Here is a 15,265-nt window from a genome sequence, read left to right as displayed (position 1 = left end):
GTCTACCTCTATGTATATATGTGTATCTCTCTGTATTCTGTGTGTCTCTGTGTATATGTACATGTGTATATATAAATGCAGACAGAATAAAACACTAAAGCCAAATTATTACTGATGGTTACTACCACAGAGTGGGAATGTGGAATAATAATAAAGAGAAACTTGCATGTTTTATTCCACATACATCTGCAGTGTATGAATCCTTTAAAATAAATTATACTATATATTTCTGTGTTAAACTAAAAAAAAGGAAGCCGGGCCGGCGTGGCTCAGTGGTTGAGAGTTGACCTATGAGCCAGGAGATCATCCTTCGATTCCCAGTCAGGGCACGTGCCTGGTTGCGGGCTCGATCCCAAGTGTGGGGAATGCAAGAGGCAGCTAATCAATGATTCTCTCTCATCATGGATGTTTCTATTTCTCTCTCCCTCTCCCTTCCTCTCTGAAATCAATAAATAAATATTTCTTTAAAAAAAAAGAAAAGGAAAAATAACAATGCTGGGTCTTGCTTTTCAAGGTATATTCAAACAGTAGAAACAATTAGTTTATTTTATAACACAAGGGAGGATAAGTTTGCTTCTACTTTCTGAATAAAATTACAAAAAAGTAATACATTTCAAAGACAGAAAAAAACCCCACATACACTAACATGCAAAGTGAGGCTTTGGTGGTGAGCAGTTCATTTCATCCACACACACTGCAAGGGAATCCCAGCGTTTATCAACAACCAAGATAGGAACACCTGCTTTCCCAGACAACTAGAAAGGGAAGATAATTCTCTTCGCAAAGAGTCACATATTTCTATCCGGCCTCACATAAATTACATTATAGGAAAGGCAGGGCATATTTCATAGTTACACAGAGATATGTAATATTTCAGTTTAGTTCTTACCTAAGTGCAGTGTTAAATATGTGTAAGGGAGATCAGTATTGAGAAAGCGGGAGAGGGAGTGTGAAGTAATGTGCAGAATGAAATTTAGCAGGAACTTTAACTTGCCTGGTGTTTATCTGGGTTGGGCATAACTACCCTTATACAAATATTACCACATGCGTTCATTTCCCCCGTCCCATCCTTCTGTCCTTACTGGCCATGGGGAGTGTGTATAAAAGACACCAGGAGAGCGTGAAAGCCACTTAGCCGCAGACTCCTTGGGAACAGTCCACCTCACTCTGAGGTCTCCAGGTTCTGGGAACTACTCAAGGTTCATAGGTCAGTTCTCTCCGCCATGAACCTCAGACCCAGGGCCACCTCCGCTCCTGTCTTACAGGTGTTGCTGCAGCTGTCACTGCTCCTGACTGTGATGGTTTCTCCCACCATTGGAGAAAGAAAGAGAAACTCAGAGGAACCTGAAGGTGGAGTCCCCGCTTCCCCTCCTCTGTGGCTGCTTCTGCTGTTGCTGTGTGTAGGGGGGGCGGGGGAAGGCGGGGTGTCAGCTGTCCTGGTGCTCCTGAGGCTGGGGAAAGCCATTATACTAACAACTCTAAATGCAGGAGCTAAGCTTAATGGGCACCTACCACATGCCTGGCATTCAGCTCTGGTTCTTTACTAGAGGTTTCAGATCATATTCACAGTGGCCTTGAGAGCTGTGAGCCAGCTACAATTCACAAAGAAGGGGACTGAGGAATCAAGTTGATAGATATTAAAGGTGCTTATGACCACTTCTCAGTTTCTATCCCAGCTGAAAGTGTGGAAGGTAAGCGCCATGCTGAACTTCGCTGCATGTGTATAACAACCACCTCTGGCATTCATCCCAGAAACTTCCAAAATTTGAAGTTGTTCAGGGCAGGACCCCATTGCTCCAATGTCGAAGTGATGTAAGTCCATGCTTTTGTATTATTAACTCATTAGGGAAGCCCTCTGCCTCAGTCCTCATCACTGCTATTTTGTTCAGCCCCAGCAATCCCTCTGATAGGACAGGACACACATAAAATCATATATTCTCTTGCAGAGCCACGCTGAAGAATGGGAAGGAAATCTGCCTGGATCCAAATGCTCCCGTGATCAAGAAGATAGTCCAGAAGATTTTAGAAGGTGGTGAGTCAGCTGCTTAATCTGTTCACTTTCTGTCAAATCTTTTTATCTCCCAAGAGGCGTAGGGATCTGTAGCCTTACCTTTCTACAGTTTTTCTTTATCCAGGATACCTATTCATGCTGTATTAAATTTGGATGTTTTCCATTCTGTCTTAAAAAGTTGCATTTTATTCTGAGAAGGCTGGTTAATAAATAGATGACAGAGAGAGAAGATAAAAGTAAGCAAGCTTAGTTTCAAAATATAATATATAGTTTACTCCCTAACTCTTGGCTAAATGTGGTACTGTGCTTTGCATTTCTTTATTTGAAATTTTCTTTCCAAATACATTTGTGTTAACTTATCTTGCGCTGTTTTGCTGTTAGACTAGATATGCCCATGGTGATTAATAGATCCCATAGTGGCCAATGATATTAGGAATCACACAGAGCCCAGCAGAGAGCACTTGCTCAATGAATGTTTGCTAATATATGTAGCGATTTAATAGAGTGTTTCATTGCCTTAGTCCTAGGATATCTTGTTGAAGAGAATTCCCTGAGTTTTCTAAAGTTTATTTTAGCTTTCAAACCTTAAAATTTAAAAAGTTGTAAAATGTAAGTCTTGTAGACAGTGATTATTTATTTTAAAGTGAATATATTTAATACTAGTAAGCAAAAATAATATGCTAAAAAGCATTAACAAGCTTTATTAAAACCTCCAGTATTAATAAAAATAATAACACAGATTCTACTTGGTATTAAATATTTTACCTTGGCATGTTTGCACATATTCACATTTAGTTAATATGTGCAAAGTTATAATTTTAGTATTAATGTCAATCTTGCAAATAAGTACAATAATTAAAACTTTGCCAGACTGGAAATTATTTTATAATCAACAGAACTTTAATTTATTTCTTAATCCCTTAAATTTATAACAACACTAGTCTTACAGTACTATTAGCATAAAATCAAAATTTGTTATTACCTCGTTGTCATATATTATTAATTTAAACAGAATTGGTGAGGGGAAACCTTAATTATCTTTTTATATTTTTTTTACCAGCCAAAGTCACTAGTTGGTAATTTGTTCTATTTTTAATGTATTAGAATGATAGCTAAACTCTATGAATAACTCTTAATATGCAGATCTATTCAGTGTTTTACAGGCATGAAATAAATAATTCTTACAAGATATAAATGACCTAATGGAAAGCATGTCCTCTAGACAAAGAATAATTGGGTAACTCAGCTTTACCACTTGCTAGCTGTTTAACTTTGGACAAGTTGCTTAACTTCTCTGTTCCTAATTTTCTTCACCTCTAAAATGAGATAGTAATATTTGCTTATTTCATAGAGTTGATGTGAAAATTAAAGGAGTGAATAAATTCAAAGAATGAAAATAAAGCATGTCACACAATAACCCATATGTAAATGTTAGTGATTATTTGTTATTATTACCATTAGCATCCCCAGTATTTCAGAGAAGAAAAGTGAAGTTCAATGAGATTAGGAAATTTGCCACAAGATCAGATAACTAAGTAGGTGACAGAGTGAGGATTTGAAAATATACTCTTAACCACCATACCACACCACTTTCCTTGATTCTTCTCTTTCTAATGAAGAGGTTACATTATATATCACAGAGTTATTGGCACACCAAATAGGACTTGATACCTAAATAGCATGCTGCATATACTACAATAAGTATAGGAAAATAAGTAAGATCACCTTCCCCAAGTTGTGCATGGAATTTGGGGAACATTCATGTATTAAGCATTTAGTTTACAAATTTGGCATTATTTAGGTTTCCTCTTATACTCTCCTCACCATTGTAAGTTCAATGCCTTAAAATGCTTTGTGTATAAAATAAATGCATTTAATAGTTAACCCAAAATATACCAAAATAATCATGTAATAAAGAAGTAAATGAGGACAGTAGTCATTGTCAGTTTTTGGCTTATAATTCAAAATAGCTCAGCATCTCATTAATTTTGGAGTCATTTCCTAGTGAACTCCAACAGGACCAGCTCCTGAGGCTGGGGAAAGCCATTATACTAACAACTCTAAATGGAGGAGCTAAGCTTAATGGGTACCTACCACATGCCTGGCATTCAGCTCTGGTTCTTTACTAGAGGTTTCAGATCATATTGACAGTGGCCTCGTGAGCTGTGAGCCAGCTACAATTCACAAAGAATGGGACTGAGGAATCAAGTGGATAGATATTAAAGGTGCTTATGACCACTTCTCAGTTTCTATCCGAGCTGCAAGTGTGGAAAATGAGCGCTTTGCTGAACTTCGCTGCATGTGTACAACGACCACCTCTGGCATTCATCCCAGAAACTTCCAAAATTTGAAGTTGTTCAGGGCAGGACCCCATTGCTCCAATGTCGAAGTGATGTAAGTCCATGCTTTTGTATTATTAACTCATTAGGGAAGCCCTCTGCCTCAGTCCTCATCACTGCTATTTTGTTCAGCCCCAGCAATCCCTCTGATAGGACAGGACACACATAAAATCATATATTCTCTTGCAGAGCCACGCTGAAGAATGGGAAGGAAATCTGCCTGGATCCAAATGCTCCCGTGATCAAGAAGATAGTCGAGAAGATTTTAGAAGGTGATGAGTCAGCTGCTTAATCTGTTCACTTTCTGTCAAATCTTTTTATCTCCCAAGAGGCGTAGGGATCTGTAGCCTTACCTTTCTGCAGTTTTTCTTTATCCAGGATACCTATTCATGCTGTAATAAATTTGGATGTTTTCCATTCTGTCTTAAGAAGTTGCATTTTATTCTGAGAAGGCTGGTTAATAGATGACAGAGAGAAGATAAAAGTAAACAAGCCTAGTTTCAAAATATAACATAAAGTTTACTCCCTAACTCTTGGCTAAATGTGGTACTGTGCTCAGCAGATCTATTCAGTGTTTTACAGGCATGAAATAAATAATTCTTACAAGATATAAACGACCTAATTAAAAGCATATCCTCTAGAGAGAGAATAACTGGGTAACTCAGCTTTACCACTTGCTAGCTGTTTAACTTTGGGCAAGTTGCCTAACTTCTCTGTTCCTAATTTTCTTCATCTCTAAAATGGGATAGTAATATTTGCTTATTTCAAAGAGTTGATGTAAAAATTAAAAGAGTAAATAAATTCAAAGAGTGAAAATAAAGCATGTCACACAATAACCCATATGTAAATGTTAGTGATTATTTGCTATTATTACCATTAGCACCCCCAATATTTCAGAGAAGAAAAGTGAAGTTCAAAGAGATTAGGAAATTTGCCACAAGATCAGATAACTAAGTAGGTGACAGAGTGAGGATTTGAAAATATGCTCTTAACCACCATACCACACCACTTTCCTTGATTCTTCTCTTTCTAATGAAGAGGTTACATTATATATCACAGAGTTATTGGCACACAAAATAGGACTTGATACATAAATAGCATGCTGCATATACTACAATAAGTATAGGAGAATAAGTAAGATCACCTCCCCCAAGTTGTGCATGGAATTTGGGGAACATTCATGTATTAAGCATTTAGTTTACAAATTTGACATTATTTAGGTTTCCTCTTATACTCTCCTCACCATTATAAGTTCAATGCCTTAAAATGCTTTGTGTATAAAATAAATGCATTTAATAGTCTACTCAAAATATACAAAAATAAACATGTAATAAAGAAGTAAATGAGGATAGTAGTCATTGTCAGGTTTTTTTTGCTTATAATTGAAAATAGCTCAGCATCTCATTAATTTTGGAGTCATTTCCTAGTGAACGCCAACAGGACCAGCTCCTGAGACATGCCACAGTTTTTATACTATGCTAATAACTCCTGAGATGCAGGTGTCTTTTATTTTTGTGTGTACACATATAGAATTATTCAGTTAGATGCAGAAGGACTGGTTTAATTGTCACTTACTACTCTCTGGATTCCTTTACACTTCAAATATTGAAATCTTTTCTTTTTTCTTTTTAAAAGTCTTTATTGTTGAAATCTGAGGGGCAAGTTTGTACAAATTCATCATGTTGCCATCCATCTCCAAAACCACCTCTCCTATTCATTTCCTTTGCCACTAACCCGACTTGGGATTTCAAGTTTCAGACCCATAAACATAGTCTGTGTCTGCCATAGTGTTGGATGCAGGATATTAAAAAACGTGTAATTCACAGAGAATTCCCCTTGAAGAGATCACTGTCTGGTGGGAGAGGCAGACAAGTTGACAAATAATCACAACCACATGAGGCTCTTACTAATGAAGAGGTATGCCCCTGTTGCATGAAGAAACAGATACATGATCAAGTCAAAGCCTCAATGTCACTAGTTTCAACGTTTATTATCTTTACTAAATGTAGTAATTTTATACTGAGCCCCTGTAGTGTGAGAGTGACAAACATTATGATCTCTCATAGAGCTTCTCATTTAGGAAAAGAAATCATTTTAAACACACAGGCACATGCATATCTCTGTATAACATGTGTGCGTGTTTGTATGATCTCTGAGAAATAGGAAAAACAGAGGGTGCTGCAAGATACAACCACAGGGAACACAATCAACCACAGCTGTCAGGGAAGGCCCTCTGAGGAAGTGCTATTTAAGCTGACACAGAAATATGAATAGGACTTAGCCAGCTGAAAGAGCAGGTGGTGGGGAGTAAGAGAAAGGACATTGTAGGCCCAGGAATTAAATTGCATATCCCTGCAGAAGTCCGGTCCTGCTCAGCATGAAGCTGTCAGCTAGCTCCATGCCGTGGCTCCCGATGCCCTGCAGCACTGAATCAGTGTGACAGAGAGCCTCCTCCTGTGTGGTGAGGGGGGACTTTGCTCTGATCAAAAGCCAAAGGCATTCTTTTTCAGGGAAGGGAAGATGGTCTCTGTTAATCTCCCGACCTTTCCTATGCAGGATTCTGGTGCATGCCCTCCATCCTGTCCTCCATGTCTTCCCACACAACTCCCAGATGCTCAGTGTCCCGAGAGCATCGCTGATCCTGCCAACAGCACAGCCCATCTCACCCTGACATCCGGGTCACAGCAGGCACTGGGAGATGTGGCCTGGAAATTCTCCTTGACCTCTCTTCTTGGCTGAGCAGAATGGAGAAACACGCAGGCACCATGTTTTACAGAAAGTGCGCATTCAGATATTACTTTCACAATTTTTCTCAGAGTAAGAGGATCGATTAGGATGTAGGCCTTGCTTCCTAGAGTAAATTGGATGATGGGTTGGTAGAGCTGGTGAGTCTCAGGTGACATTCAGGCCTGAGTCATTGCCCAGAGACCGAATTCAACCTTTGAGTCGCAGAAAACAATGACAGACTACACACCTTGAGCACACTCAACTCAACTTAGTGGTAATCAACAAGAAAGGCAGGAGCGAAGAGCAGTTCTTGATAAGGCAGCTGGACGTTGGGAGGGGAGAGAAACTCCCTCAGTCCGGGAGGGTACATGCTGCATAAATTGCAACCTGGTGACTGCAGGGAACTCTACTGTTACACATAACAAAGAACATGTATTGTATAAGGTTCGAGCACTGTTTCTAATTCCACAAATGTGCATGCACATGAAACCGGTTTGGGGTGTGGATCCTGCTACAGCTTGCAGCTGACAGACAGCTGACCTGGGCTTTTTTTACTTCTTCTTCTTCTCCCTGCTCCCCGCCTGTCCCCCTCCCCCAATCTTGGCTGGCCAGAGCCCAACTCTTCTGGCTTCTGCACCACAGCTCCTCACCCTCCACCCCAGGCTTCCGGACTGGAGAGGCAGTGGGGATAAAACGGGGCTGGAGAGTCTGGGAACCACTGGTCTGCAGAGCGCCGGCCTGGATTGCCCTGGTACTCTGCTCTCCTCTTGGCACCTCCACGACATGAGCCTGAGAGGGGGCTCCCGCGCCTCCCGCCCCCGGCCCAGCTCCGGGCTGCTGCTCCTAGGGCTGCTGCTCCTGCCGGCTGTGGTCGCCCAAGTCAGCGGTGAGAACAGAAGCGAGGAGGGAAGGGCTGGGAAGGGCCGGAGAGAGGAGAGAGGCGGGGGAACCCCGGGCTGGGCCAGGTCTGTAAACACAGCGATATCCTCCATGCTTTACTGATCAGAGTTAGGTGTGTGTGGGCACTGGGCCAAGAGCTGTCCCGTGCGCTTCACATCTAGGCACTACTACTTCTTACTGCGGGAGGTATGGTTTCTGGGTGGGGAAATGAAGGCTGAATGCAGAGAGAAAGATCCCTAAGGAGTCACCACTCCCTCCCTCCCTCATGTTCCCCTTCCCCCCAATTCCTGTTTTCCCCAGCAGACGCTGAAGAAGGAGATGGGGACCTGCAATGCATGTGTGTGAAGACCAGCGCCCGAGTCCATCCCAAGCACATCGCCAGCTTGGAGGTGATCCGGGCTGGACTCCACTGCCCCACCTCCCAAATGATGTGAGTCCTCTCACTTGCTTGTGCCCACCCTCTGCCTCCTCCACCTTTGCCTATGCCCCCCCCACACCCCGATCCACCTGTGTTCAAACCCAGAGACCAAGGGGCTCACCTCTTCTCTTTTCCCTGGCAGAGCCACATTGAAGAATGGAAAGAAAATTTGCCTGGACCCTAATGCCCCCATTTATAAGAAAATAATCAAGAAACTTATGAAAAGTAAACCACCAACTGACTAAATCTGCACATTTACTGTATGATGTTTTGCTTTGCTTTTTCATTTTCAATATAACTATGGAAAATCTATGTTTTATCATCCTTCAAATTCTAAACAAATAAAATCAATCAAGTTGTGCTATTTCTTAATGGAGCAACGCATCATAATCCTATATAATAAAGAGGTAATATGCAAATTGGCCCTCACAAGATGGCTGCCTACGACCAGGCGGGCAGGGGGTGTTAGTGAGGGATGACCAAGCGACTGAACAAGCAGGCTGCATGGGGCAACCAGGCCGGCTGGGGGGCATTAAGAGGTGACCAGGCCAGTGGGGGTGGGGGTGCAATTGGGGGTGACCAGGCTGGCAGGGAGGGCAGTTAGGAGTGACCAGGCTGGCGGGAGGGGGGGCAGTTAGGGGCGACCAGGCAGGCAGGCAGGTGAGCGATCAGGAGGCAGCAGTCCAGGATTGTGAGAGGGATGTCTGAGAGGGTGCAGGCTGGGCTGAGGAGACACCCTCCCCCACCCCCCGTGCACGAATTTTGTGTACTGGACCTCTAGTTGTATATAAGATAAAATCTCCAAAACTTTAAGCAAAAATATATTTTGAAGAAAGGCTTGTTTTAAAAACACTGGTTTTGTTTGGTGCTATATGTTGGCTGAGATATATTTGCATATTTACATGATTGCATTACTTAATAGCTACTTATTTTAGTATTAATACTATAATTAGTTTTGTCAATAAATATTAATAGCACTCAAACCTTACTGGGATGCTTTGTAAAAAAAATTAAATAAATCAGACTCTGCTTTTATCCCCTTAGGATTTGTACTCTACCTCAGTATTAGAAATTAATAAAAATAAAACCAGAACCTCTATTATTTAACTAATTGTATCTATATTTTCCAGAGAATTATATTAAAACATTTAACTCTTTATTGGTCCTTTGATAATGCTGACATTTCACAAAAATGAAATGTTAAGAACAGTTCTCATACCCACATTACTGCCTGTAATGAATCCTGCATTTGGCGAACCTACAGAATTGGTTCCTATTACATTCCATTTGTATACCATGAGTGTTGCTCTGAGCATGCGAATGTCTTGCATAGATATTTTCCCTCAGTATTCTCAGGTTCAGTGAAACCTTATTTTCAGTTTACCACATTGGAAATATTATGATGATATGTTAAACAGCTATGGGAACCTGGAGAGATGCAAGGTTGTATTTTCATTAATGCTTTAGGAAGACACTACTATACTTTGTGGAGAGAGGAAGGTGTTGAAAGATTGATATGTTAGTTTCCTATTGCTACTATAATTAATTACCACAAACTCAATGTCTTAAGCAACACAGATTTATTATCTTACAGTTCTGGAAGTCACAAGTCCAGATTGGGTTTTGTGAGATAAACTCAGTGTCCTCAGAGTTGCATTCCTTCTGGAAGCTCTAGGGGAAAATCCATTTCCTCATCTTTCCCAGCTTCTAGAGGGGACCTGCAGTCCTCGGTTTGTGGCCCCTTCCTCCATCTTCAGACTATATCACTTCAACCTCGAATTCTGTTGTCACTTTGACCCTCTACTTCTCATACGCTGCCTGCCTTTTAAAAGCACCCTGGTGATTAATCCAGGATGATATTCCTATTACATGATCCTTAACACATCTGAGAAGTCTTTTTTTCCCCATATAAGGTAATATTTCCACAGCTTCCAGGGATTACAGTACAGAAATATCAGGAGGAGGGGTCATTATTCAGCCTACCATAATGGGCAAGAAGGCAGAATCTAGTTGAGGCAGGAGAAAACTGCAGACCTTCACTCCGGAGCTAATGTCATTTCAACCTCGTGTGGTAGAGGAAGGAATCCAACTGTTAAGAAAAACAGTTCAATTTCCTTGGAGGGCAGAGGGTGGAGGAGCAGGAGAGGCTTTAACAAACTACTTAAATAAACACTATAAAGACTTATGAACTACCACAGTCTCTATCTTCCAGATTTTCACACCCACTTTGCCTGTTAGGTAATATTATTCAAATTATGGAGACAAGATCACCTCAGAAAGATTAAGGCCATGGTTTGTTAGAGGCTGAACAGATCAGTCTGACTACCAACTCCCTGCTCTTGCTTCCACACTATGCTGCCATTCACACAGGCCTATCGCGTGTTACCTAATTATTCATAGAGGAACTGTTCCTCAAACCAGCTCCGGAAGATGGAGTAGGAATTTGCCAGAGAGGCAAAAGGAAGAATGGGACTGCCACAAGATGACAGTAAGTAGAAAGACACAAGATCAGTGAGTCCTCAGCATGTTGTTGTTTCGCAGAGCTGGAGTGTCTGCGGGGAGAGTGAATGATGGTCTCCCAACTAGTTTTCACCCATTTGTGTTCTTCACCTTCAGCCCAACGTACGCATAGTCAACGGAATTATCTTCTCAAAACCAGACACTTCCCTGCATAACACTTTCAAGGTCTGAAGTCCTGAGCATGCCACCCAAGTCTGTGCCCCACTCACTTCCGCTCTGTGTCTTAGTTTCCTCATCTGTAAAATGGGAAAATTATGAGTGTCTCTTCATAGGTTATAGTAAGGACTAAATAGATGATGTATGCAGAACACGTGACCTAGTTCCTCATACATAATCTGTGCTTAAAAATTAGCAACTCTTTTTTTTTAAGTATATTTTTATTGATTTCAGAGAGGAAGGGAGAGGAAGAGGGATCATTAATTGGGCTGCCTCCTGCATGCCCCCTACCGGGGATTGAGCCTGCAACTCTGGGCATGTGCCCTGACTGGGAACCGGTAATCTCTTGGTGCATGGGTCAATGCTTAACCATTGAGCCACACCGGCCGGGCAACAATTGGTAACTCTTAATTATTATGATTGCTCTCAATATTTCTCTCACTGCACCATTTCAGTCATTTTGGAGTGCTGAATAAGTCATTTAAAAGAGTTATTCTTGGTGATAAGTAGCAAAAATGTTTGCAATGGCAATAAAATTTCCTCAAACCAAATAAATTTTGAGAGAGAGAAAGCATTGAGAGGTACAATATTTTTTGCTTAGTTTCCTTTTACTGCACACTTAGTTGAAATCAATAATGAGTAGGTGTGACTCAAAGGGCCAAAGGATCAAAACAAATTTTTCAATGTCAACCAATGCTGGTGGTTTGTAAATACTCCCTTCAGAATTACCTTGACTAAAGAACACTTTTAAGCTGCCGCCTTTATCAGCAATGGTATCCAGAGAGCTCTTTCCTGTTGAGAAATGGCCAAGTCAGGTGCAGTTTACTGTAGCTGTCTGATGTTTTAAACATTTATGGAGTGATAAAGGTTGAATATACTTAAATATTTTATTTTATTTTATTTTATTTTATTTTATTTTATTTTATTTATTTTTACTGGCTTGAAGCACTTCAGTCAGTAGTAAATGTTCACAAACTAGGCACTTACTGCACAGTCAAGAACCCTATCAAAAACCAAAACCACCAGAGATTATTTTGCTCTTGGAAGTTGTTCCACATTTTCTACTTTTTGGTTCTTCCCCCAACCACCCCTTCTAAGGTCTTTGTGATAAAAAAAAAAAAAAAAAAAAAGTTTCCTCTTCCATGCATAGAGCATTGAGGTTTAGTTGGTTTTAAAGATATATACATTTTTCTCTCATTATAAAAGACAATGCATGCATGCTTATTATAGATAACAGAAAATGCAGAGGAAATAGGGAGAAAACTTGAAAAAAAACTAATTTCACTACTCAAAATGTTCTTTTTTAAAAAAAAATTAGTCATTTACTATTGTTGCAGAATGGGAGAGAATTTCCCACACTCTATGCTTCTTTAGTTCTTATGACTGGACTAGTTATAAAATAAGAAAATTGACACAAGACTAGATCAACAGAAGAAAAAACAATTTAATATGTGCACAGGAGATTCACAACTTGGTGCTGACATCATAAAATGAGGCTCAAGGAAATGATTGAACTAGGACACAAGACTAGATCAACAGAAGAAAAAACAATTTAATATGTGCACAGGAGATTCACAACTTGGTGCTGACATCATAAAATGAGGCTCAAGGAAATGATTGAACTAGGACCTATTTATACTTTTTAGACAAAGAAACAAGAAATTTTTGAGAAAATCAACAAGACAAATAAAGTGCTCATTAGAAAGGAATCTAAGCAAGTTTGGGGATTCATCGATGAGGAACCTGCACAAAAGTTGGGCGTTATAAGGTTTGTTTAAACACGTTTTTTCAACCCTGGATTTTATACCTTTTGTGATAAGGTTGCCTCTCAGTCCTTCAGGAGCAGGGAGAACACCTGTATAGAGATTTATTTCCTGTTTTTGAGCAGTCAGGAGAGTCAGGGAGTTCTTCCTGCCCCTCAGGTGATTTTAGTTCAAATTAATCAATATGCCATTGTGGGCTATCTCGGGGCAGCCTGCCCTGGGCCTTGACAATATGATTATCAGGCAAACTGCTAATTTTCAATAAAATACCATTGTGAATAGTCATAAAGGAAACCTCATTGTTAATGACCTCATTGCATTGCCATTAGTTAGAAAGCATTTCTTGTCCCAGTTTGGGATAATGGAATAAGTTTTTCCCTGGCCAGAGAAAGAATGTGGAACCCACTTATACATTTATAAGTACTGTGTATATATTATATATGTAGTCACTTTGTGTTTATGTATGTATATATGTATGTATATCTGTATTTACATACACACACCCCAAAACAAGTTCACAATACAATACTTATTCTTGCTTTGTATAATGTGTTCTGATATTTTATTTTCTATATTCTCCTGTTCTACTTTATCCTCTTGAAAAAAACATGTGGCCACAGGCCTATAATGTGATTTCAGAACCCACTAAGGATTATAACTCATAGTTTGAAAACATTGCTCTAGTTCTTTGACTAAAGAGTCACGTTTTAACATGCTATGTTGGTTCCACACTCTAATTAGTGCTTCCCAAGATATGTAGGGCAGCACGTGCAGGATGCTCAGGACCAGCAGGATAGTTAAGTCTCTTTGCCTGGAATCCACTTTCAATCTCAACCCTCTGGCCTGACCTAGGGTTGAAGTTCTGAGGATGCCATGAGGAGCAGCTCTTAAGGCAGCGGTTCTCAACCTGTGGGTCGCGACCCCTTTGGTGGTCGAATGACCCTTTCACAGGGGTCGCCTAAGACCATCCTGCATATCAGATATTTACATTATGATTCATAACAGTAGCAACATTACAGTTATGAAGTAGCAACGAAAATAATTTTATGGTTGGGTCACAACATGAGGAACTATATTTAAAGAGCCAGAAGGTTGAGAACCACTGTCTTAAGGGGAAGATGTAACAGCAAGTAGGACATTGTCTAGGTTATTGAGATCTGCATCCTTTTCAGGGGTGGGGAACCATTTGCTGACAAGGGCCATTTGGATATTTATAACATCATTCACAGGCCATACAAAGTTATCAACTTAAAAATTAGCCTGCTATGTTTGGTCAAACACTTAATTAACTCACCCCTAACGCCTTGGCAGAGCCAGACCAAATGATTTCACTGGCCTTATATGGCCTGCAGGCCAGACAATCCCCACCCAACTGTTGGGGGCTCTTATTTATACTCACTGCCCACTCTGCTTCAGCCATTGTACATCCCAGTTTGGGATCTCATGCACACTGATTTGAGGGTTGAAAATACATTGCTTTCTAGAAGCATTTGGAAACAGCAAACATACTCAATAAATTTAAGTCATGTTTTTATATTTATTCTTCACCAATAGCTCTTTTCCTTATCCCTGTAATTTCTGGTTTTAGCCCAATGGAATTTAATAAGATTGTCTTGGGTCACATCTCCATTTTGACTCTGTGTGACCCTGAGTCTCCTAGCTTTCCTCATCTGCCAAACAAAGGCAGTACTGTCCACCTCACGGGGCTCTGGAAAGGAATACACAATATGGGTCTGACTCAGAATTAAAACCCAATAAGTACAAGTTACTTTTCTTCCATTTCTTGGGAGTTTTATCCCCAGAACACATATTTACAAACAGCGGTGACCACAATCCTTCAGCTAATAAGCAATCCATTAAGAACACAGACAACAAGCCAGACCTTCCCCCTCCCTTCTACGCCTGCTCCTCATGGAACCACAACCCAAAGCTTGTGCTGATAACTAGTTAAGAACCAAAAAAGTTTAACAGGATAGAAACAAGCTGTATTTTCCCTTCATAGTAACAGCTAAAAGAAAGTCAAATAACAAAACCACAATGCTTATCAACCAGCATATCTATAAGATACACAGTACCGCTGGCAATTTGGAGCCTGGCTTAATTGTCTATCTACTAAGAAAACAAGGAAAAGAAATAAATTGTGGATGTTAACATTGCCAAATATTTATTTCATTGCTGAAGCAGGCACAGCATGGGGATCATGCTATTATCAGCTGCCTTGTGGTGACAGGTAGTAAAAGTTCAAACCAGAGCGGTCATCAAGCAGATAACTAGTGATCAGCTTGAAAGGATCACCTCTCACTTACCAGCTGTGTTTAGAGATTAAGTCTTCTGTTCTGCAGTAATTCTAGAGATAATGGTAGGCTCTATTGGAAAATAAGTAATAAAGCAATATACATATTGCCACAGAATATGATTAAACTGATGTGTA

General features: G+C 40.3%; 2 protein-coding genes across 4 annotated transcripts; both read left to right on the top strand.

Moving 5' to 3' along the window:
- Positions 1-1,147: 1,147 nt before the first annotated feature.
- PPBP (pro-platelet basic protein) lies at positions 1,148-5,152 on the top strand. Of its 2 annotated transcripts, none has more exons than XM_014460618.2 (5): positions 1,148-1,350; positions 1,665-1,812; positions 1,947-2,029; positions 4,258-4,405; positions 4,540-5,152. In XM_014460618.2, the coding sequence occupies exons 1-5, from the start codon at positions 1,224-1,226 to the stop codon at positions 4,640-4,642; spliced, it is 609 nt and encodes a 202-aa protein (XP_014316104.1). In that variant the 5' UTR covers positions 1,148-1,223; the 3' UTR covers positions 4,643-5,152. The 2 variants fall into 2 exon arrangements, with proteins under 2 accessions (XP_014316104.1, XP_014316103.1); XM_014460617.2 differs by having other exon boundaries at positions 1,947-2,032.
- A 2,546-nt stretch (positions 5,153-7,698) lies between these two features.
- Positions 7,699-8,771, top strand: LOC102428187 (platelet factor 4-like). 2 transcript variants are annotated; one of them, XM_014460603.2, is made up of 3 exons: positions 7,699-7,963; positions 8,278-8,407; positions 8,538-8,771. In XM_014460603.2, exons 1-3 carry the CDS (start codon positions 7,861-7,863, stop codon positions 8,638-8,640), a joined length of 336 nt encoding a protein of 111 aa, XP_014316089.1. In that variant the 5' UTR covers positions 7,699-7,860; the 3' UTR covers positions 8,641-8,771. The 2 variants fall into 2 exon arrangements, with proteins under 2 accessions (XP_014316089.1, XP_006094441.1); XM_006094379.3 differs by having other exon boundaries at positions 7,705-7,963; positions 8,281-8,407.
- Positions 8,772-15,265: the final 6,494 nt, after the last annotated feature.

Source organism: Myotis lucifugus, unplaced genomic scaffold (genome assembly GCF_000147115.1).
Source record: "Myotis lucifugus unplaced genomic scaffold, Myoluc2.0 scaffold_136, whole genome shotgun sequence".
Lineage (NCBI taxonomy): Eukaryota > Metazoa > Chordata > Mammalia > Chiroptera > Vespertilionidae > Myotis > Myotis lucifugus.
Note: the sequence above shows the minus strand (reverse complement) of the source record. Positions and strands in the feature narration are given on the sequence as shown.